Source organism: Urocampus carinirostris, chromosome 17 (genome assembly GCF_059441175.1).
Source record: "Urocampus carinirostris isolate Australia breed hairy pipefish chromosome 17, RoL_Ucar_1.0, whole genome shotgun sequence".
In the NCBI taxonomy this organism is placed as follows: Eukaryota; Metazoa; Chordata; class Actinopteri; order Syngnathiformes; family Syngnathidae; genus Urocampus; species Urocampus carinirostris.
Genome location: NC_142365.1, coordinates 2,065,550 through 2,089,860, shown reverse-complemented (window position 1 = coordinate 2,089,860; position 24,311 = coordinate 2,065,550). Strand labels below are relative to the sequence as shown.

The window sequence follows — 24,311 nt, the reverse complement described above, 5'->3', positions numbered from 1 at the left end:
GATCAATATTAAGTCGCAAAGTCTTGCAACTAAGGCAAGCAGCCGCCGACTCGATTTTCCCCCGAAGGCGAAGTCGTCCGCGGTGTATTGCTGGGATTTATATATCGGCGTTTCATTTCCTAACCAATGTGTTAATCATCATTTGAATCAGTCACTATTGGCTAAAGTTATTCGGAGGTAAAGGGGGCGGATCCTTTTCATCATTTACAGGCTCGCGTAGGCTAAAGGGGCGAAACAAAGCCTGCAATTGGCCGAAAAAGATGAATGTGAATCACACGTTGGGTTGCGCTACGGCATAGAGAAAACATTTTTACTATTTTGTATTTGTAAATATTTTACTCTCCTGGATTTACTACACTCACGGTTGTAAGAAGACCATGGTTACGTGAAGGCTGCAAGAGAACTTAGGTGAGCTTTGCGGCTTTATATTTTCCCGGTATCTTGTTTTAGAACGATCTTGATGTTTCTGTGATGAGTCTATTTTTAAACTCAATTCAATTCAAAGTGTTTATTGTCATATGCACAGTAAAGAACCCCGTTTCCCTGCACAATCAAATTCTTACTTCTTACAGTTGCCAGCAAAAAATAAAATGGAAACTAAGAAATGTTTGTTTGGTGACATCGTACAGACACTGTTTCCGTACATGTCTGAGACACGTATTTGCTTCTTTGCAAGCTTTCGGAACGTTAAGGGGGTAAGAAGTTTGACCGAACTACAGTTTATATATTGCCGTTTTGCTCTGCCAATCAAATCATAAATGTGATCAGGGTTGGGTAGGGTTACTTTAACTGGATTACTTTCAATGACTTTTGGATGACTCCAGTACCAAATATGCTAACAAAAGACAAAAGAAACTAAATATGAATAAAATGATGACTCACAACACGTGGTAAGCTTTCTCTCCTGGCTTTGATCTCTTGCAAAACGAACATCAAATGCGACAGAAACAAAATAAAAATAAATCCAAACAGCTTGCCGACATCATTTTTGCCGTTCCATGTATTCCGTTACTCCCCAAGCCTGCACAAAATGGAGTCATTTTATTCATATTTAGTTTATTTTGTCTTTTATTAGCATATTTGGTATTGGAGTAATCCAAAAGTAATTGAAAGTAATCCAGTTAAAGTAACCCTACCATTTTTTTTCTGCACTATGATGACTATGTTTGCACCAAATGCAAAATTGCACAACCCTTACGATACCAACTGTATTACGATACCAACTGTATGTAACATTCTACATTCCGACATTTCTTGTGTAAATATCATGTAAATTATAACTATAGCCTTATCCTCTTTGTTTTATAACTTTATCTTCTCTGTTCCTTTATCTTCTTGGCTTTTTACCTCACTGTGAATGTGTGAAACTGGAGTGGCGTGCCCAATTTCGTTGTCACAATATGTTAACCCATTTTGTAACAATGACAATAAAGGTATATTCTATTTTATTCTATTCTTTTCTACCCAACCCTGAATGTGATATGGGTGAAATTATTAGTAAATCTGATTGCGCAGATACAAACCTCACCGCATGTCACGTGAATGTTGTATTTTAATAACCGAATAACTGCTCGTAATGTTAAATAGCTTGCCTACACAAATGTACTCTGCAACGGTAAGAGAGCAAACGTGACTGTAACTAGTGCCTCAATATTCGCCACATATAACCAGATATTCTCTCTTATTCCGTTCCATACACATCTAAAATGCATCAGTGTACTATAAAAACGCTGACTTACACACGAACAGAGTCGAATATTTGCTGTTTTGACGACTTTCATCGATATAATCTGGATAAAACTCACTTGTTTGGTTTGGGCTTCCGGTCCGCCAGGACGCGCCATGAAAAATCCGTAGAAGAAAATTGGAACGTAGAAGAAGAAAGCAGGGGCGTGGCTGGCACATGAGAACTTCAAGATGTCTGCTCCGAAAAGCATCCCTAAAGATGCTCAGGTAATATTTGTTTTTTTTTAGTTTCTATTTGCGTTCAGGTGCCGGCTTCTCTTGCGCCAAAGTTGTCCGAATGCTACACTTTCATGCAGAGACCATGTAATAACTAGTTTGTGAGCACGATCGTTGATCACTATAGATCGCGTCTTATTAGCTTAGCCACTGCTAGCTGAAGGGCTAAATTAAAGGTAAATATAGTTACAAAATTGTTACTAGATTTTATATTTTGGGATTCGAAGAAAAGTCTAGTTTGCACGAGATTATTTACGCTTGGAAGAACTTCTCCAAGCATTGTTTCCTTTCAGGGGAAACCGGTAGTTTCGATTCCCACCCGCGTGTCCAAATAATGTTTACAAAAGTTGTAAATCAATGTTAGATTGACATGATTTAATTCGGGTGCATTTTTACATGATTGAAATGAAGGTGTGCAAATATAAAACGGGCATTAAAATCTTTCCGATTAGGAGAAATTCACCGTTTTGAAGTTATAAAAAAATGGGGTGACCTGTGTGAATTGTGTAGATCCGAGGAAAAATGTGTAGGAAATGTTTGGTTTCTTAGAGTATATTGGGTGTTTGCGTTGGAGCCTTTCAATTAAAATCAGTGTAGTTTGCGCAGGCGGTGATACTGTATCATGTGTCGTGCGCATTAGGTTCGATCTCAAACCCCCAAATTTTAGTCACAGTACTCGAGACCAGGGTTGGGTAGGGTTACTTTAACTGGATTACTTTTGGATTGCTCCAATACCAAATATGCTAATAAAAGAGAAAAGAAACTAAATATGAATAAAATGGCCCTGCGATTGGCTGGCAACCAGTCCAGGGTGTCCCCTGCCCACTGATTGCTGGGCTCCAGCACCCCCGCGACCCTACTGAGGATAAGCGTTGCAGCTGATGAGATGATATGAATAAAATGATGAATCACAACACGTGGTAAGCTTTCTCTCCTGGCTTTGATCTCTGGCAAAACGAACATAAAATGCGACAGCAACAAAATGAAAATCAATCCAAACAGCTTGCCAACATCATTTTTGCCGTTTCATGTATTCCGTTACTCCCCAAGCCTGAACAAATTTGAGTCATTTTATTCCTATTTAGTTTCTTTTGTCTTTTATTAGCATATTTGGTATTGGAGTAATCCAAAAGTCACTGAAAGTAATCCAGTTAAAGTAACCCTGCCCAACCCTGCTAGAGACGAATATTAAAGAATGGAGAATTTAAGTCCTCTTGAAAGATTTAGTCAAATGCAATAAAAGGACGGTAAAGGAAACCAATCTTTGGTGTATCTGATGTAGGGCTGCAACAACTACTCGTTAAAATTGAATAATAAGTCTTAAGAACTAATGAGATCTTTGATTTGTAATGTCTCGTAAATTATGAGCCATTACACATGTTAAATCAGTGCACACAATTCCGTTGTGACGCTGAGAGTTTTAGTAGCACTTTAGTCTGGCAGGTGGCGCCAAGGCCATAAGTTATCCTATATATATTTTTTACTTTATTGGACATTGAATCATAATAAATAAAATTGGCACGAGTTTCAACCTTTTTAGTGTTTTGACTTTCATCATGACACAAAGTTAACAATTTTGAAGGGAACAGAAGTAGTAGTAGAAAAAAAAACGAAAAAGTAAATAATAATATTGACAATTAACTAAGATTTTATAGTGTATATTATTTTATTTTGGTAATGCTCATATTCAAAGATTTAACAAACCGCAACCCCCGCACGATACACAACTGTACTTAATCACATTTTTGAGTGGAAGTACAATGTCGGCAATAAGATCCACTTGATATAATTGGAAATTCTTTGAATGCAACACAAACTTTTTCTTCTTCTTCCCGTGTTTTTTTTTCTACTTTTTTTTTAATTCCTTTAAAAAAAATCTCATTGTGTTTATTTTTTCCGAGCTTTTTGTTCTCTATTTACTTTTTTCCTAAATTTTCTTTTTTTTTCTGGCTTTTTTTCAAATTTTTTCCTTCTTTTCTCTTCCTTTTGTTTTTTTTTTCTCAGCTTTTCACTACTTATACATTTTGGTATTTTTTTCTTTTTTGTTCTATTCCCCCCTTCCTTCAAGTCATTTTGTGCATCATTGTACATAATATTTGGTCATGTTGGGATTAAAGAAGCAAAAACAACCTTAAGAGCTGTTCAGGACCCGAAAGAGCCGGTTCCTTTTAGTGAGCCGAGCCGAAGAAGACAGTTCTCGACAAACTCTACTAACTTTACTCAACTTCGTTCTACTTCGACTCGACTTCATAATACCGCATTTAGAACACAGCATCAGGGGAACCCGTGTATTTTGACCTTCATGAACTGTAACTTTGACTTAAGTCTCTTCTTAATTAGTAATTTTGAGCCCTGATTTTTGTGCGCTGGCTAGATTTTCTTGTGCGCTTAGAATCTGCGGGCAGTACGCGATAACGCACCCGCACAGCTTAGAGGGATCACTGGTTGCGGCCCTAGTCTGATCATGATTTGGACTATGAAGGACATTATCATGGCCGCGTGTTGGTTTTGAGCTGAGAAAGTTCATAAAATGATAGATTTTTAATTCAAATTGGGGGTACTCAATATACATGGAATACAGTATCTCCTCCACACTGACCGGTTTTTATGCCTGCTTCAAATAACAGTGCATTTTAATATGGGTGAAGTGTATAAAATGTAAACTGCCATCGGCACACCATTTAAGATTCAAGTTGTTTTCAAGTATCATTTGAATCGTCCAAAAAGTGTTTCAAATGTTTGCACTTTAGGTGATGATCCAGATCCTGAAGGACATGGGGGTCACAGAGTACGAGCCCCGCGTGATTAACCAGATGTTGGAGTTTACCTACAGTGAGTCGTGCGAGTGCCCGATCCTGCCCGGCTCGTTTTTCGCCGCCTTAAACGTCGTCTTCTTACTCACCTCAGGATATGTGACGAGCATCATCGAAGATGCCAAGATCTACGCTATGCACGCCAAGAAATCCAACGTGGACGCCGATGACATCAAACTGGCCATCCAATGTCGCATGGACCAATCGTTTACATCGCCGCCCCCGAGAGATGTAAGATCTGAGGCGGCCTCGTGCGGGGTTTCGGGACCCTATTTGACCCGAAGAGCCGTAAAAAGCAAAAATATTTGGATTTTTTTGGGTAGAGAGCCAGACCATATATTTGAAGACAGAGGCTCATTTTCGTCCTAAATGAGTTATTTTGTAAAAATGACTCAAACTTTTAACGCCACAAAAGAATTGTCCGCTCATATTTGCGTTTATTTAACGTATTGGTGGCTCAAATCACGTGAGACGGCAAGTCAATGATAATGAGTTGCCAACGCTGTTGTGGATGTTTTCGATGAGTTGTTGCGGCCCTATGTGATGACATATTTTAAGTTTTATCAGCAGGGTTGGGTAGGGTTACTTTTACTTTCAATTACTCCAATACCAAATATGCTAACAAAAGAAACAAAATATGAATAAAATGATGACTCACAACACGTGGTAAGCTTTCTCTCCTGGCTTTGATCTCTTTGATCCCCGGCAAAACGAACATCAAATGCGACAGAAACAAAATGAAAATCAATCCAAACAGCTTGCTAACATCATTTTTGCCGTTCCGTGTATTCAGTTACTCCAAGCCTGCACAAAATGGAATCATTTTATTCCTATTTACTTTCTTTTGTCTTTTATTAGTGTATTTGGTATTGGAGTAATCCAAAAGTCATTGAAAGTAATCCAATTAAAGTAACCCTACCCAATCCTGTTTATCAGAGCCATATGTACTCATGAGATGATCCATATGGCTGGCGAGCCATGGATTCCAGACCCCTGTTCTTAGTGTTTTGTCTGTCCATCAGTTTCTGTTGGAGGTGGCCAGACAAAAGAATCAAACCCCGCTACCTCTCATCAAACCCTACACGGGTCCACGCTTGCCACCTGATCGCTACTGCTTGACCGCCCCCAACTACCGCCTCAAGTTTCTTCCCAAGAAGGTGATGTCGGCCGGACGGATAACCGCACCCCGTCTCAGCGCCGTCACGAGCAGACCTGCCACACCCACGCTTGGTGAGTAGCCATAACTTCCTCATTGACTTCTTGAATAGCATGCTTCTTGCATGTAGGGGAATCCGTTTTTGGCGGTGGTTGCGTCCCAAAAAGGTCTAAATTTTTATATTCGGGGTTCATAAGGGTGCTTGAAACCCTTGAATTTTTATGTTGGGTTTAAGATGAGAGGAAATGACTCCAAGTCTCTGCACCATACAACACAGTCAACACTACATCCCTGAAAATGTAAAAACGACAAAATATGAATTCAAAATATTAACTTCAGTGCTACAAATGATAAAATAAAGCGGCCTTTCCTCAATTGAATGCCTTGAGTTTAGGTCAGCAACATTTTCGGTGCGGAGTGCCACTTTCAATTTTCCTTGTAATGACTCCCACAATAATTTTTTAATATCCAACAGAGCTGTCATTTTACACCAGTCCAAATATACAACATGGATTTTAATTATATAGCTCAGTGTTTTTCAAGCCTTTTTGTACCGAGGTACACTTTTATTCAAAAAACATTCCGTAGCGCATCAATCCATCCATTAGCTGCACCTCTTATCCTTAGTAGGGTCGCGGGGTGCTGGAGCCCATCCCAGCCATCTTCGGGCAGTGGGCAGGGGACACCCTCAACTGGTCTCAGGGCACACAGGGACAGACAATTCACTCGCTCATTCACACCTAGGGACAATTTGGACCGGCCAATTCACCTGACATGCACGTTTTTGGAATGTGGGAGAAAACCGGAGTGCCCGGAGGAAACCCACGCAAGCACGGGGCAACATGCAAAACTCCACATAGGAGGTTTGATCTCGTGACCTCGGAACTGTGCCGCACACGCGCTAACCATTGTTCTGCCGTGCTGCCCAGATGGAGAAATATTGCACGTATTATTTTGTATTGTATGTATATACCGGAGCCATCTCCCCCTAATGCAAGAGGGTGTCAAACTCATTTGCACAAAGGGTGGGAGCCCAAACCAAATCTTTGGTCGCGCGCTGATTAAGATAAACATTTATTGAACAAACTTAACGTTTTTTTTAACATATACATACATTCTGAACAAACAAACTTAAACATTAAATAACTGAACATACTTGATTTTTTATAAAAAGAATATATCCGATTTGGCCATTGTGATGGTTTAGAATCCCTGCACCAGAAAGGATCAATTGTACCCTGGGCTGGATATGCCATGTAACACCCGTCGTTTGGAGTCATGAGGTGTGAAAAGTCCCCCAATTCCAAACCCTAATGCCAAGCAGCAAGAAGGGAGGCAACAGGTATGACTCCCAGTCTCAGGATGGGTGCCCTACTCCCAAGCCTACCGAGCTGGTTTCATATTCTAGAATGTAAAGTAAAAAAACAAATTTTGGTGTTTGTCATATAACATATAAACCAAAATGCGTACAAACGTATACTATATGCCTGCAAATGGGTAAGATATTCTTTCCATATCACCTTGTCCAAAGATCATATTAGGGCTTATACACAACATAAAAGAAATTGCAATATTTGTAGCAAAACTTATCAGCCCCAAAAAAATTGTTTTTTGGTTGAATCATCCCCATGATGATAAATATTCTCAATGTGCAGCTATTATAGAATATGCCCCTTGTGTTGAGATAAACATATCACCAGCTCAGTAGCCTAGATGGTAAGGCGCCCGCTTTGAGACTGGGAGGTCGGTGGTTCGCGCCCCGGCCGAGTCATTCCTAAGACTTAAAAAGTGGTCGGCGGCGCCCTCTGTTGGCTGCGGCTGCATCGGCTCGCTACAACGGGTCAGGTGCAATCGACATTTCGTTCTGTGTACATTGTTACACAGAATGACAATACAAGGAAATTATTATTATTATATTATTATTATCATTTTTTCCTGTGTTTCTGCAGCACTTTGTTCCTTTGAAAATTGTTAACTTTGTAGTGTATGATTGTTTCATGCCAATTTGTAACTATGCAAAGTAAAAAAAAAACAAATTTGGGGCGGCATTAGTTCAGCAGGTAGAGCGCTCTTCTTGGGATCAAGAGATCATAGGTTAGATTCCCGGCTTGTCTGTGTTACATGTCCAGTGATCATTTTAGCTGTGAAAAGTGATGGGTCCCGGGGACTCGCATGCTCAAAAATCTATGGGTCCCAACAGAGATCTATGGTTCCCCAAAATTAAGTGTTATCCAGGTTGGAATTGTAAATCGGCGACAAATATGATGTAAATCTATATATTCATTCTCAATCATCAAATTATTGTTGGTAATATACCGATTAAAGGGATCACCACAAACCTGTCTTTTTTTTTTTTTCTCCTTTTATACTTCCTTTTTTTTTTTTAACTTCTTTATACAACATCATAATGCATCAAAGCAAGTGAGCCGTTTGAGAGCCGGCTCTCTTGAATGAGTTGAGCCGAAAAAGCCGGTTGTTTGTTTAAAAAAAAAAGTAATCAGGCAATAATGACAATTTCGTGGCAAAAAGGTTGCGTCCCGGGGACGCACGTTGATTTGAGACTATTCGTCCCCAGCAAAAATGATGCGTCTAGGACGCGGGCAAATGAGAACACTGCATGTCAAAGTGTCCTTGGGCAAGACACTGAATCCCTAATGCCCTCAATAAGCAGGTAGGCCCCTTGCATGGCTGACTCCCTATTGGTGTGTGAATGGGTGAGTGTGAAGCTCACTGTAAAGCGCTTTGGGAGGTCTTCATTGACTTGAAAAGCGCTATATCAATGCAGACCATTTACCATTCACAAAAATGGTCAAGGCGCACCCTGCCGGACCCAAGTGGTACTACGAGATTCAACGTGCTTATTTGCATTGATTTAACATGCTGACACGACGAATCGATGATGTAATGAGTTGCCAACGCTTTTAAGAATCGATTCGATCATTGTCGCAGCGCTCCTTTTTTTGCCGGGCCGATACTCACCCAACGCACCCTTGTCATCTTTGCAGCCAACTCTTCGGTCGGGGGCGCCAAAGCGGGCACTCCGGTGTCGCTGACGGGCCAGAGGTTCGCTGTGCAGATCCCGCCTCCCTCGCAGAGCGGCGGCACCAAAAGCGGTAAGGCGCTACAAGCGTCCTTCGGCGTTCCGGACCACGATTCGAGTGTCCTTTCCTCGCAGGCCAACTGAGTACTCCCGCCGCCTCCGGCGTGCTCATCAACTCGTCCCTGGTCGGCTCCAAGAACATTCTCATCGCCGGCAGCGTGGCGGCCCAGAGTTCCGGCGGCGGCGGCGAGTCGCTCAAGAGAAAACATCAAGACGACGACGACTACAACGCCATGTGACGCCGCGCGCGCACTCGGAAGAAATCACGACCACAACACGCGCTCCTTTTTCTGCTTTTTCACTTTAATCCTAAAAACAATTTCAACGTAAAAATTAAACAATGTGAATGATTATGAGCGAGCGTTTGAAGTCACTTCCTGTTTGAGGCAAAAAAAAAAAAACAACAACAAAATAGTAGCGCGCACGTTTTGACACATCACGCGCGTGGCGAGTAATTCAACGCACATGCACTACTAAAACAACCACGACGACCAATCACGGCACTGCAAAGAACATGCTCCGCCTCTTTCCCCATCGGGGACGCGGCCGAGCGGAGCCGAAAGATTGAAAGCTAAAAATGCAGCGAAATCAAAAGCTGGAGTGTTTCCTTTGCACACTCCTTACTGGCTGAATGGGATCATGGCACTTTCAAAATGAATGAAATCTCATTTTAGAACATTTAAAGTGAAGAAAAAAAAAAAGATGGCCGAGACAGGAAGTGATAAAGAGGCGGCGCCGGAATGTTGCGAGTGACGCGGGCGATCACCCCCCCCCCTCCCTGTCGGGAATGGACGCCCTTTGAAAATCAACAATTCTGTACAAGACGCCATCATCGTCGCCACAGGAAACAACGCTAAACATTCAAAAGGATTTCAAAATAAAAGCAACGTATAGCTTCTTTTTTCGGATCCATCCTTCGACCGATCGCCTTGAGATTCATGGAATAAACGGCGAACGACAGTTTTCGTTGGCGAGCGTTAAAAAGTCAATCAAAATATTTCTTTGCTCAATCTATTTTTTAAAAAGTCCTTTGAAAGTTTTGGCACGCTGGTACTTTTCTACTAAGCCGGGTTTCGGGTCGAAGGCGATGGACAGAAAAATAAGGTTTTGGCCAAGGGCTAAATCTGTAGATTTTTAACCGTTATGAAGCATAATTCAAGAAAGTTGAAGTACTTGGAGATGTAAATATCACAGAAAGTACATCATCGAGGCAAAGTTCATTAAGAAATATTCATGTTAAAGATCATGGGATTTATCATGTGGTCTGATTACATTTTACCGGCCTTTGTCATCAAATGAATAACATGAGGCGTGCCGATCATGTTGACCGGAGTATAAAATCAATGTGTACCAAAGAAAAGTCACCATTTCACCAGATGATGGGAGTAGCCTTTGGCTATGTGTGAGAATTTTAGCCTACCCAATTGCAGACAGGAAATTTAAAATAAAAAAAAGGAAACCTGATTGTGAGGGCCTCTGCCTCCAGGACAAGTAGATATTGTATTTTTTTCACCAAATCTCAAAACAACTGTCTGCATAATTTGCCAAAAGACAGTGGCTGAATTCTAAGAATATAGTGTCATGGATGTGAGATGGGTTTATTTAATGAATGCAAAAGGGGTGCTAGGGATAGATGTGAATGGCAAAAGATAGTCAAGAATGACCGGTATGGACGCATATGATGCGGAAGGGGTAAACCAATATAGGCTGATGCAGGGATGCATGGCACAGCACCTCGGTTCTTGTGCTGTGGGCTTAATGATCTGTGTCAGGTCAGAAAGAACAAATGGGAAGGAATGAGTTTGTTCTCGACTCTAGCTACCTCCCACGAGGGGGAAATGGCGTCGGTATATAGATAGATATAAAGAGGCACAAGCAAGGCGAAACATGCTGACTACAAAAAGTAACAGGAAAGGACCGCTGTGAAAAGTTGAAGCAACTGGAAGCCGTTTTAATAAAACAGCAGAACTTTTTCACGAGACGCTGTGGATCAAATGAAAGGGCTACAAATGCGAGCTGGACCAACAAAATCATGCAGTAAGCAGCCTCGATAACCAGAAGCAGACAACAAAAAAACATCATGGGGGAAAATAACAATTAGCACCCAGGCTAGCCGGCTGCTAACGATTACTCCAAGCAGAATATTAGCGCCATGAACTCTCCGATTACTACGATCGCTGAATGCTTTTCAACAGGACCTGCCATTGTTCTGAATTCTCGTCGTTTTTCGGTGACGTCACAGCTCTAGAGGATAGGAGGTCGAGCGGTCTATTTCGAGAATTCGATTCTGGGGATCCATGGAATCTTACGGGACATTTCTGCATGATTGTGAGGAGGAACGCTACACGTTCTGCGCCCAATTAAAAAGAAAATAAAAAGCGGTCTTGTGTAATCCCTTTAAACACCGGCACGCTCGATCCATCCGGATTACTGACTTAATGATGTACTTTTTGTGATATTGACATCTCAAAGGATATCGCATTTTATGAAAAAACGTCTAATTCGGGGCAAACCGTTCCCGTTCACAGCAAAGAAATGGTTAAATTGACCCCAACACAAACCGCAGGCAACCGAAAACGTCCTCCCGCGACGGTAAGGAAAGAACCTTAGCGGTACTAATGGTGAAAAGCCAGGACGAAGATCCTTCAAACCTAAACGCAGAGAAGATGGTGGCGCCGGCGTCCTCCCTTTCGCCGGGGAATGTAACGAGCGTGTCCTAGCAGTCCTCGTCTTTGTCGTCCACCACGCCTTTTAGGCGCAGGCGGGCGAAGTCCTCGAAGACGAAGTCGTCGTCTTGGGAGACGCTGCTGAGAAGATTCCACTTTATGGCCTCGGCTCGCGGGGGCGGCGACGGACGCGGTTTTTCATAAAATACTCACTTGGTGTCGAACTCGATGAGGTTTGTGTCGATGGGCGGGTCCGACTCGGGCAAAGCTGGGGTGGGCAAACGCGAGAGTTAGTCCCCGGTCGTGTTGTGTGTGTTAAGCGGGGGTTTGAATGCCCACTAGGGGGCTTTTCCCCACACTCCCATTAGGCCTTATTTAAATGAGTCAATCACCAGTCTACTTTGCACTATATACAGGGTTCATTGCCCAATGTTCCCTGTCATTTTCCAGGGGTCTGAGCGTTCACACAAAGTTGGTGAGCAACGCTTGAAACAACAGTGAGCAACGGCAATCCCAAGTGTGGCAACTAAATCATGATCAAACATGTCCAAAACTTGACATTTTGACGAGTTTCCGGCAATGCAAAATTATTTTTCACTTTTGAATGAATTGACTCGTGTACGATTGCAAAGGTTGCAGGGCCTACAAACGTCATTTGTTTTTAAAATTCTTTCGCAAGATTTCAATTTTTTTTTCCCTGGTATTTTTTTGGGGTTCTCTATTTCCTTTTTCCTTTTGTTTGTTTCTTTTTATTTTTTTCTGGCTTTTTTTCTGCTCTTTTTTCTCTTTTTATTTTTGTTCTATTGCCCCCCTTACTTTAAGTCATGTTGTGCATAATTTTAATTTGGTCGTGTAGGGATTAAAAAAGCAAAAACAACATGAAGAGCCGTTTGGGACCCGAAAGAGCCGGTTCCTTTTAGTGAGCCGAGCCGAAGAAGCCGGTTCTCGAAAAACTCTAACTTTACTCAACTTCGTTCTACTTTAACCTTGACTTCAAAATACCGCATTTAGAACACAGCATCAGGGGAACCCGTGTCTTTTTACCTTCATGCAATTTTGAGTCCTCACTTTTGTGAGCTGGCTAGATTTTCTTGTGCCCGGAAAAGCTCTGGGTAGTGTGCATTTGCACAAAGCTTAGAGGGAACATTGTTCATGGCCAAATTCAAGCACTTTTAAGGCCGATTTTCCCGTTCTTTCTGTACCTTTAAAACGGAAAAAATCCAGCGCAGATCAAAAGAAGTTTTTTTTCTTTGAGTGTCCTTGAGGACTAAAATAAAATCCTCACATATTTTGTACTTATGTAAGATTTTACGACACATGATCGAGCTGCTATAAACTGACATGAATTCTGCCATTCTGCTTCAACAATGCACGCGCAGCTTCAATACGTCACGCATGTTTTTAAATATGGTAAGGGCTCTAAAGATATTGGCTAATAAGAGTTCAGTATGGTAGATAAAAAAAAAAGAATTTACGGTATGTATATAAAAGCATAAATAAACCAGATTTTTAGTAATTGGAATGATTTTGATTGCTCCGAAGCAGAGTGCATCAAATCTTAGAGACAATCTTTTGCTTCATGTTATACTTATACTTTATAATTTTGGCATATTTTTCAGAAGATCTGTGTCCAAATTGGTTAATATAGAATTGTAAATAGTTTTTTTTGCATTTTATCATTTATTTATATCACTAAAGAGTCATTTTTAATTTATTGTTTTGCATTTTCAGGGATTTTGTTTTTTCAACTTTCAATCTGTTCAGTGAGTGAAAAGCTGAAATTTGTAGCTCTGGGAATATTTCTATTTTGTTTCTTGTGTTTTGCAGGGATCCTCCGCAAAACATGAAATGACTTACTACTTAATAATTTGGTGAATTGTTTTATTATTATTGATAATGTATCATTAAAAATAAAAAATCTTAGGAGCCGTTTAGGAGGCAAAAGAGCCGCTTCTTAAAAAGACCCAGAACTCCCGTGACTAGTCCGATGCACCTGTCCTCTTCTACGTGACAGTAGGGGGCAGTAACGCTTCACATGAAGACTCGATAATGAGGCCCGCAGCCACCAACTGCGTCATTTTTAAGCACTTTTTAAAAATTGTTATTTTCTGTGGGCAGCACGGCGGCGCAGTGGTTAGCGCTTGTGCGGCACAGTTCATGTCATGGGAACCTGTCGTGGGTTCAAATCCAGCTCCAGGCTTCCTGTGCGGAGTTTGTATGTTCTCCCCGTGCTTGCGGGCACTCCGGTTTCCTCCCACGTTCCAAAAACATGCATTTTAGGTGAATTGGCCGGTCCAAATTGTCCCTAGGTGTGAATGAGCGAATGAGTTGTCTGTCCCTGTGTGCCCTGCGATTGGCTGGCAACCAGTTCAGGGTGTCCCCTGCCCACTGCCCGGAGATGGCTGGGATGGGCTCCAGCCCCCCCGCGACCCTAATGAGGATAAGCGGTACGGCTGATAAGATGAGATTATTTTCTGTCTAGTCAGAATGAAATCCTTTCAAGCATTTTGAAGATTTTCTTGTGGACCGGTTTGTGTTTGCATTATGACCAACGGAACTGGCCAGGTGCCCACCCAAGGACTCCAATCCTGTGAATGGCGAGCTAACAATTAAGACCGGGAGCCGAAGGAGGTCTCCTTCTCTCCATTAAACCTGAGCCCTTTGTCTGGTAGGAGGCGCTAGAGCTTGTTATTACTTCTTCTCCCACCTAGTATCAAGCTTTCTCTAGACCAGGGGTCTCCGACACGGTGCCCCCTAAGGACAGCTGAGGTGCCCGCGGACCTGTTCTCAAAACAGCTAACCAGTGCATACTGATTTTCTGGTCAAATTTTATAGGTTGGGCCAATTTAACCCCATTTTAAACAAAAACCTTGGTAATAACAGTAACAACATAGTAAACACCTAATAGGCTGATATTTTAGAAATTCAAATCAATAAATTCATGGAATCTTATCCAGTATTGGTAGTTATTCTTTTTTGCGCCAATTAAAAAATAGACTAAGAATCTGTTCAGGTATTAAAAAAATATTTTCATTCACCTTTATTCAATTTATGTTACAGGAAATACAAACTAAATTCCAATTCATAGATTTTTATAATGATTTGTAATGCAAATGAGAAAAAAACTGCGGTTCTTTTAGCTAAGTATCTGGCTAAATGTTTAGCTTTTTTTGCTTCTTTCATCCCTATATGACCAAATATGATGTAAAATTATGCACAAAATGACTTAAAGGAAGGAGGAAATAGAACAAAAAAGAAAAAAATAACAAAATGAAAAAGTAGTGAAAAGCTGAGAAAAAAAGAAACAAAAGGAAGAGAAAAAATAAGGAAAAATTCAGAAAAAAAGTAAATAGAGAACAAAAAGAAAAACGTAACAGCTAGGAAAAAATAAACACATTGAGATTTTTTTAAAAGAAATTTAAAAAAAGAAAACGGAAAAAGAAGAAAAAGTTTGTGTTGCAATCAAATAATTTCCAATTATACCAAGTCAATCTTGTTGCCAACATTGTACTTCCAATAAAAAAATGTGATTAAATACAGTTGTATATCGTGCAACCGACTCAATAAGCCCCCAAAAATGTTAGTATTATGCGACAAAAGATACCAGGAAAAAAAAGAAATGGAAATCTTGTGAAAGAATTGTAAAAACAAATAACGTTTGTAGGCCGTACAACCTTTGCAATAATACCTTAGTCAATTCATTCAAAAGTGAAAACATTTTTTTGCTTTGCCGGAAACTCAGCAAAATGTTACTTGATGTTTTGGACGTGTTTGATGATGACTTAGTTGCCACACATGGGATCGCTGTTGCTCACTGTTGTTTCAAGCGTTGCTCACTGACTTTGTGTGAACGCTCAGACCCGTAAGGAAAATGACAGGGAACATTGCTTGCTACATGTGACTGGAGCGCACTCACCTGACTGCGGGCGCGACGCGGGGGGCTCCACGGGTTTCGGGTGCATTAGGATAAACGGCAGCTCCACGGACACATCACTGAGGGAGGGGAGAGAGTGAGTACACGCGTGAGAATATCGTCTAATGATCGAATCTTTTGATGGTTCCGTCGCGGGAAATTGCAAATAAAGCATGCCAAAGTTCACTATCTTTGCTTCCTTCCATTGATCAATGAAGGAATTTACGAATCAAATACTTTCAACAGTGTCCCCAGAGATTTTTGGATGAGAAAGTGTGCCTCGGCCGATAAAAGGTTAAAAAAAATATTGCTTTAGAGCAGGGGTGTCAAACAGGCGGCACAGGGGCCAGATCAGGCCCGCTACGGGATTGAATACGGCCCGCGAGACAATGCTCAGAGAAGCGCAAGAGAAAAACGAGCTGCAGGTCTAAATATGTCCACATGATGTTGCCAAAGCCAGGTGCCTCGAACAAAGACTGTGTACTTGTATTTATTTCTTTATCTCTCTCTTTTCTCCCCTTTTTCTCTCACTCTCTGTGTCTCTCTCTCTTTCTCTTTCTTTGTTTCTCTTTTTTTAGCTTCTTTTGCTCTCTCTTGCATTTTTCCTTTTCTCTCTTTCGCTATCTCCTGCTTTCCCCTTCTCTCCTTCTCCCATTCTCTCTTTCTCTCCATCCCTTTCTATTTCTCTTTGGATATCATTCTTTCTCTCTCTTTCCCCCTCTCTCAATATTTGTCTTTATATCTTTTTTGTTTCTCACATTCTCTCTCTCTTCTCTCTCTTTCTTTCTCCCTTTCGCTCTTTTAACGTCCCACCCTCTCTCCTTTTCTCTTCTTCGCTTTGTCTTATTTCTGTCTCTCTTTTTCTTTCTCTCTAATATACTAGTCCGGCCCCTGAGAGAATGGCCCCCGAGGTAAAATGAGTTTGACACCCCTGCTTTAGAGCAAAAGTGGGCAATTATTTGGAGCTATGGGCCGCATTGGGTTAAAACAAGTGGGCAAGGGGCCACAGCTGGGGACCGGTCCATTTTTTTCCATTTATGAATATACTTGCAGACAATTACACGTTATATTTCTTTTTAAATAGATTAGTTTCATGAATTGGTTTCGAAACATTCACAATTATAGCGATGACATGCCATATTGGTCCCGGTTTTAAGCGCTTCATTTGATATTTACGGTAGTTTGGTAGAATTACTACGGTTGTATTTTTTTGTAGTATATCTGTAGTATTTTTCTTGTGATATTTCTTTAGTAGTATCTTTGTATCATAATATTGTAGTGTTATTTTTCGTAGTAGTTCTGTAGTATTACTGCAGTTTATTTTTTTTTGTATTTCAGCTGTAGTATTTCCATCAGGGAATTTTTGTAGTAAATCTGTAGTATTTTTGTAATCTTACTGTGGTGGTATATTTGTCGTATTTTTGTTATATTTCTGTTGTAGTAGTATTACTATATTAAAACTGTAATGGTATTTTTGTAGTATATCTAGTATTTTTCTTGTGATATTTCTTTAGTAGTAATTTTGTATCATAATATTATGTTATTTTTGTGGTAGTTCTGTAGTATTACTGTAGTTTATTCTTTTAGTATTTCTGCTGTAGTATTTTTCAAGTATTTCCATCAGGGAATCTTTGTAGTAAGCCTGCAGTATTTTTGTACTCTTATTGTAGTGATATTTTCGTAGTATTTTTGTTATATTTCTGTTGTAGTAGTATTACTATATTAAAACTCTAATGGTGTTCTTGTGGTATTTATGCAGAACTATTTTTGGAGTATTTCCATAGGAGTATTTTGTAGTATTTTTATAGTATTTCTGTAGTAGTACAGTATGTCTCGACACAGATGATGCAGAGGGGATAAACCAGTGTAAACGCTCAGGCCTCTCTGTTGATTGGTGGTTGCGGTGCAAAGCACCTGAGCCCTTGTGCGGTGGGCTTAATGTTCGGTGTCAGGTTGGGAAGAGTGAAGTGGAATGAATGTGAGTTTGTTCTTTACTCTAGCCACCTCCCACGAGGTGGCTATGGTTTCCGTATTTCTAGTATTTCTATGGTATTTTTTTTCTTTTCAGAATGAAAGCAAAATATTATTTAGATCCCTGTTTTTGAGCACTAAATTTGATATTTAGTTTTGGAGTAATTTTGTAGAATTTCTATAGTAGTATTTTTGTTATAGCTCACAAAGGGGGCACCAAAATAACCCGTGTTTTAGTAGTACTCTTTCGACTATCACAGGTATATATTTTGTCATCATTTTTCCTGCAGTCCAAATGATTAAAATTGGATGAATTAGTAACTTTTTTTCACAGCACGACTGCTATTTAAGGTCAACAACAACCAGGGTTGGGTAGGGTTACTTTAACTTGATTACTTTCAATGACTTTTGGATGACTCCAAGACAAAAGAAACTAAATATGAAAAAAATTACTAAATTTTGTGCAGGCTTGGGGAGTAACGGAACGCATGGAACGGCAAAAATGATATTGGATTTATTTTCATTTTGTTTCTGTTGCATTTTATGTTAGTTTTGCCGGAGATCAAAGAGATCAAAGCCAGGAGAGAAAGCTTACCACGTGTTGTGAGTCATCATTTTATCCATATTGAGTTTCTTTTGTCTTTTATTAGCATATTTGGTATTGGAGTCATCCAAAAGTCATTGAAAGTAATCCAGTTAAAGTAACCCTACCCAACCCTGACAACAACATAGTGCCAGAAAACACCCATAAATGATTCATTCGGAAAGAGGGAAATTATAATTTAAGGGGGTGTCGTAAATTCATAATCCCATGGGTGAGAACCACTAGGAAAAGTATGTGTGTGTCTGTGTGCGGAGTCAAACTTTGGGACAATTTACAAGACAAGATCAAACAATGTCCAACTATTCACGTGTTCCAATTTAAATACAAAAAAACATTACTTGCGGAAAACAGAGATGAAGAAAATGGGGTATGAGTGATACGAGAGATTGGGAATCGTGCGTCTACAACTATGGTTAACTTTGTTGTTATTGTTGCTATTGTTATATCACAACTTATTATTAATATTATTACTATTGTTGTTATTATCATTTGTGTATTTAATAGGGAAGATGAAGGGGTAGGGAATATAAGCATTTGCTTCTTACTACCCCTTTTCGAACATGTTATGTAACATTATTTTGTGGTTGAGTTATTGTTTTTGTTTTGTTTTTATTTTAATGTCCGAAATAAAGTTTTCATTCATTCATTCGTTTGACTATTTTGATTTAACCAGGCGGTAGTTTGCCCACCTCTGCTTTAGAAAATGCACTTCCAAGTACCGTAAATTCCTGACTATAAGCCGCAACATACCGTACTTGTATTTAACAGACCCGTTTACTGTGTTGCGAGCGTGTTGCTAACGTGTTGCTACCATTAACTGCCCTGTCAGGCACGGTTTGGGATGAAAGTTATATTATTATTATTAAAGCTTTGAAAACTCTCTCGGTGTACCGTCTTTCTTTGTAAATATGTGTAACCATGTATAATATGTATTTGAAACTGTATATTTTTGTAATGTATTTATTTTAGAGACTTATTCTGATATGTTTTGCACAGGCGAATCAAAAAGAAGGGGCGAAAAAAACGGGGGCTGACGGGAAGTGGAGTAAAGGTGAGACATGTTTGTGGACGCGGCGGACAATAGTGGATATATATTTTTCCCACCCTTACCTTTGGAAATATACACTTTTATCCTTGGATTACTTTCAACGGGACCCGGACTCTGCAGGTCTGCATCAAACCTTAAGTACCGGAATAATTTTCCGTTCATTTTGACGGCTGTGATTTTTGGACTGTGTACTTTAATGAAGGACATTTAGTTTAAATCGTGGGACTTAAAGTTGGGTTTGGGTTAATTTTGTGTTTGTGTTACATTTTTTAATGTGGGCACATGCGGCTTATATACAGGTGCGGCTTGTGTAAGTACAAAATCGGTTTTACTCTTAAAATGTGGAGGGTACGGCTTATAATCAGGTGCGCTCTATAGTCCGGAATTTACGGTAAATTAAGACCACCAATACTGAAACCGTACTTCAAGACAAGCATAGTGATAACATTACCCTCCGCGTGAGACCACCAGCTTGACTTTGACCCTGTAGGACACCAAGATGCCGAGCACCTCCTTGTTGGTCACATCCTTGACACTGAAACACAAGAACGCCTCGGCATCAGCTTGGGGTCACCAGCCGATGGCTGGACGGACTCGAACGTTACATGGTGGAAGACGCCAGGTTGGTGTCTTCGTGTTTGAGTTTCCCGTCCAGCGCCAGGCCTCGCTTCTCCCGATTCTTGTCCAGAGTGGGCGTCAGCGTGTACACTTTGCAGAACGTGGAGCTCGATGACACTTGGTCACTGAGAGGCAAACGACACACTGCTCAATCCAAGCTCTTTCTTCATGCGCTAATGCGATACGTGCAACATTTTATTAGCATTTACCGATTGTACCCAAAAAACCCAAATTGCCGGTGCGCCTTGTGTAAAATTGGAAAACCTGTTTCATCGTGTTTGTGCAATTATGGATCAATCGATATTCATGGAGGACCACAAATGCAAAATAATGGAGGTGGTAAAGGGGATAGAACCCGGCATGGGCATTTAATCCTAACCAACATGCCACCAAGAACATAGGTAATGTGAGAAAATGCAATTGTTCTTATTTCGTTAGTGCTAGTTGATCGTAGTATAAAATAAATATGTAAAAAAAAAAAAAAATCACCAGACAGTAGCCCTATGGCCACCAATATCTCTGTATTATTTGTGATTGCAACATCCTTTGCTGTCTGGTAATCCTGAAAGGGGGATGCTACATGTGTGGTCCATTCTCAAGGTTTCTTCATTTTCCTCATGTTGAGGTTTTTGAGTTTTTCCTTGCCCTCATGTTGGTTCCAGATCAGGGAATGATGTAATAATAGTCTGAAAAATAGTCTGTGTAATAACCTGTGCAGCCCTTTGAGACTCTGCGATTAAGGGCTATACAAATAAAAATGACTTGACTTGAGCTTTCTGTGAGAATTTAAGCCCACCTCGATTGCGACAATAAATAAAAAAAGGAAAGTTGACTGTGAGGGCCGTCGCCTCCAGGAAAAGTAAAAATTTGACTATTTTTTCACCGAATAACAAAACCACTGTGCCAAGAGACTGTAAGCGCCTTTCAAAGAATATAGTATCAAGGGGCACTGCCAGACATAACATATACCGGAGCCATATCCTTCCTAGTGGGAGGTGGCTAGAGTCAAGAACACATTCACATTTCTGACTCTTTCTGGGAGATTGATACAGAGGAGGGGATTCCCAGCCCCCTCGCTCAACTCAACTGATGTGTTGGGAATCTTTAGGCGAGCAAACCCCCAATTCCAACCCCTAATGACGAGCGCCAAGCAGGGACACGTTAGGTCCTAATGCTTTAAGTCCTAGGTATGACCCGGCTGAGGCTTGAACCAGCAACCATCCAGTCTCGGGGCAGGCGCCTTACCCCCAAAGCCACCGAGCCCGACAAAAACATGCAGACTACAAAAAGCTCACTGGAAACGAATGCCGAGAATAACTGGAAGCTGTTTGAATGATACAGGAGCACTTTTTCACAAGACCTCGCATGTCAAATGAAAGCACTGCTAACTTTTGACGGATGACCAATTTATTAAAGAATGCCAAGCTGAAACGTCGTCCCTCACACATTTTCAGCTCATCAAATCTGGCCAGCGCTTTCTGAAAAGTTTGGACACCCCAACATTATATATTTCAGGATGACCGAATTACTTCCCACAATGCCTTTCTCTTCATTTAATTCTGAATCTCAAGCGCGTCATAAGGACGAGTAGACAACCCAATATTCTATTCTAGTGGTCCCCAACCTTCTCTGTACCACAATCCGGTTTAATGTGTGAAAATATTTTCGCGGCCCAGCCCAATAATAACATTAACATTACCTTAACCACTCAGGTCAGACTGGTATCATTTCCTGTAGTGTGTCTTAGGCAAGTACCTCCTGACCGCGACTAAAAATAGTTTGATGATGACATTGTAAAACCCTACCGCTTTCTGACTGTAGTTTTAAGGCAACGTGCCTTATAGTCTGGTGTGCCTTATACATGAAAAACTCTGACAAAAGACTCATTTCTGGGGATGCGCCTTATATTCCGGTGCGGAAATGAGATTATATAGAAGTACACATGTAAGGATATACTTACTCAGCTTCTACCTGCGCCACAGGACATTTGTACTGCGCCGTGCTGAACAAACAGATGTCGGCATACTGACGCACTGCAGGGCCAAGGACACACAAATGCACACAAGTCAAGGTAGTTTCTATTTAGAGCCATTTTGTTTATCTCCAGTTTTGCCCGTAGACACATGACAATATTTCAAGCAGGAATGATTTTTATATGCTCATCAGATCCATTTAATGTGTTTTTAACATTATTTCCTCCTAAACCATAAAAGTGGTGTCCGTAAGTTCAACATATTCTACTTGCTGACGCCATCTTCTGGCTAAAATCATCATTGCAGCCTCTGTCAAGCTGCTTGTGTGCCGCATCCAAGCACGTGTCTTTTAGAATCACTTGAATACATTTTTTTAAAATCTTTTTTAGTGTTTTGGTTGACATCTGGATTGTGTTTCAAATGCTCCTTTTCTTACTTTCACTATTGTCACCCTACTAGAAAGAAAAGAACCAGCACGCGTGTGAAATCACTCTTCAACCCCACGGCCTGCGTTCCTCCAGAAAACGCCAATGAAAAAAGTAGGATAAAAGCAGATAGCCGTGGTGAAAAAATATATAAAGGCTCTTTTGAACTCAGTTGAGCATCGATATAAATGTCCGCCATATTGCTACTAAAGGTACTTCCCAAAAAAAAACAAAAAACTTCTCAGATAGCTGGGCAAAAACATAAGAAAAATTGTGTGGTTTGGTCAATGAGTCTGTGTAGTTTGTGTTCGCACCACACAATATATTGACATCTAGCGGTCAAATATTACACAGTGTACCTGTAAATAAAGGATGATTTTATTCATTCCATCCACACAATTCAACATGGCACCATGCTGGTTTCCTCTTAAAGTGTGGTCAATTGCTGAGTCTTGTGTTTACAAGTTGTGCTCATCGTACAGGGCTTGCAAAAAGCATTGACTTACACTTTTTACATATATAAAAGTCTGACGTCCACTATATATAAGTGGATACAACTGTCATTTTTGCTGAGGGGGCAGAAAATAAAATGTGCTGGAGGATTTTACCGACTCGACTTTTTTAGCGAGTTTGCGTGGATCGTTCATCTCTGTGCCAAGTCCCCAATGTTATTAAAATAATTCTCTAAATAAATGGTAAAACAACTAGAATTATATTTAAAGTGAGCACATTTGGTGGTCAAATATTAGTGTCTCTTTAAAATTCTAGACTCTTCAGTCATAACTATATCGCAGTTCCTTTAAGTCTTCCATGAAAGCAGAAATACGCAATAGGTGTTTCATTGTGAAATAAGTGGTCACATTTTTTACAATTTTCGGACAAATACTAATCAAATTTGTATTTGCGTATTTTGTTTTCAGAAAATATACACAAGACAGTCTTTCCAAGCAAAGTGCACTGAAGCGACACATTTCAACTTGGTATTATTTTGTACGCTGCATCAACTGACCTGAGATTTTCACCCTCTTGACAGTCTTGGTGGAGTTGTTGGTCACGTGCACGTTGACAGCGATGGGCTCCCCGTGGTAGTACAGCTAACACACATACACAAACACATTTATTTACAGTCATACCTCGATATACGAGCACCTCTAAACACGAGAATTACCACATCGAATATTGATTCGGAACAAAAAGCTTGCCCGGGATTTGAAGGGAAATCCAAATTACGAGCATTCCCAGAGGCTACCACTAGAGACCGCTGGTCCCACTATCAGACACCTGATAATAATATGTAGCACGTTTGATTTGATCATGTTGCATCTCTTCTTTTTGTGACCCTAGCTATGAATTCTAAAAAATATTGAACTTTTTGGACAAATAGAAAAATAGTGCACAAAATGTAAAACAATACAAAAAATCCAAGTGGTTGCTAATTAACCTGACAATAAACAAAAATGCATAGAAATATATGCTATACACCTGCAAATATGCAAGATACCCTTTTCCTACCACCGTATCCAAAATCCCTATTATATTTGGACTTATCATACGAAACAAAAAAGAGCAATACATTCCATTTTATATGATGCATTTTTTATATACACAATGCAAAATAAAAACACTTTTCAAAATTTGGTCAACAATTTTGTTCCTTTGATTAATATCTTTGAATATTATAAATATATAAATATATAATATACCAGGAAAAGTATGTGTATGTCTGTGTGCGGAGTCAAACTTTGGAATAATTTACAAGATGAGATCAAACAATGTCCAACTATCCATGTGTTCAAATTTAAATACAAAAAAGCATTACTGGCGAAATACAGGGATGAAGAAAATGGGATATGAGTGAGATTGGAAATACTGCGTTTAAAACTATGGTTAACTTGTTGTAATTGTTGCTATTATTATATCAGAACCGTTATTATAAATATTGTGTTTATTTATATTGTTGTTATTATCATTGGTGCCGCAGTGACATTTTGAGTCATTATGACGTCGAGGGATGGGTATTACGAAGATTATTGTATAAAATGTGTGATTATTGTAATTATTA

General features: G+C 40.1%; 2 protein-coding genes across 3 annotated transcripts in view; one reads left to right on the top strand and one right to left on the bottom strand.

The window, feature by feature from the left end:
* The first annotated feature begins 1,858 nt into the window (after positions 1 to 1,858).
* On the top strand, positions 1,859 to 9,387 carry taf9 (TAF9 RNA polymerase II, TATA box binding protein (TBP)-associated factor). The gene is made up of 6 exons (XM_088320766.1): positions 1,859 to 1,953; positions 4,713 to 4,794; positions 4,870 to 5,006; positions 5,798 to 6,005; positions 8,937 to 9,044; positions 9,107 to 9,387. Exons 1-6 carry the CDS (start codon positions 1,918 to 1,920, stop codon positions 9,268 to 9,270), a joined length of 735 nt encoding a protein of 244 aa, XP_088176892.1. The 5' UTR covers positions 1,859 to 1,917; the 3' UTR covers positions 9,271 to 9,387.
* Positions 9,314 to 24,311, bottom strand: part of LOC148348916 (arrestin red cell) — a 27,325-nt gene continuing 12,327 nt past the window's right edge. The window contains exons 10-16 of one of the 2 annotated variants that reach the window (XM_088320764.1): positions 23,259 to 23,343; positions 21,812 to 21,884; positions 19,839 to 19,976; positions 19,685 to 19,768; positions 15,614 to 15,690; positions 11,911 to 11,965; positions 9,314 to 11,835 (exon numbers count right to left, since the gene is read on the bottom strand). In XM_088320764.1, the coding sequence (XP_088176890.1) occupies positions 11,748 to 11,835; positions 11,911 to 11,965; positions 15,614 to 15,690; positions 19,685 to 19,768; positions 19,839 to 19,976; positions 21,812 to 21,884; positions 23,259 to 23,343 (600 nt within the window). In that variant the 3' untranslated portion in view covers positions 9,314 to 11,747. Of the gene's footprint in view, positions 11,839 to 11,910; positions 11,966 to 15,613; positions 15,691 to 19,684; positions 19,769 to 19,838; positions 19,977 to 21,811; positions 21,885 to 23,258; positions 23,344 to 24,311 lie in introns of both variants that reach the window. The other variant, XM_088320763.1, reaches the window with a different exon arrangement.

What these genes read in the sequence shown, in the direction of transcription:
- taf9 (XM_088320766.1), top strand. Translation starts at nt 1,918, where the DNA reads ATGTCTGCTCCGAAAAGCATCCCTAAAGATGCTCAG. An exon ending in GCATCCCTAAAGATGCTCAG is followed by an intron (nt 1,954 to 4,712) that starts GTAATATTTGTT and finishes TTTGCACTTTAG; the next exon opens with GTGATGATCCAGATCCTGAA. An exon ending in CATCGCCGCCCCCGAGAGAT is followed by an intron (nt 5,007 to 5,797) that starts GTAAGATCTGAG and finishes TCTGTCCATCAG; the next exon opens with TTTCTGTTGGAGGTGGCCAG.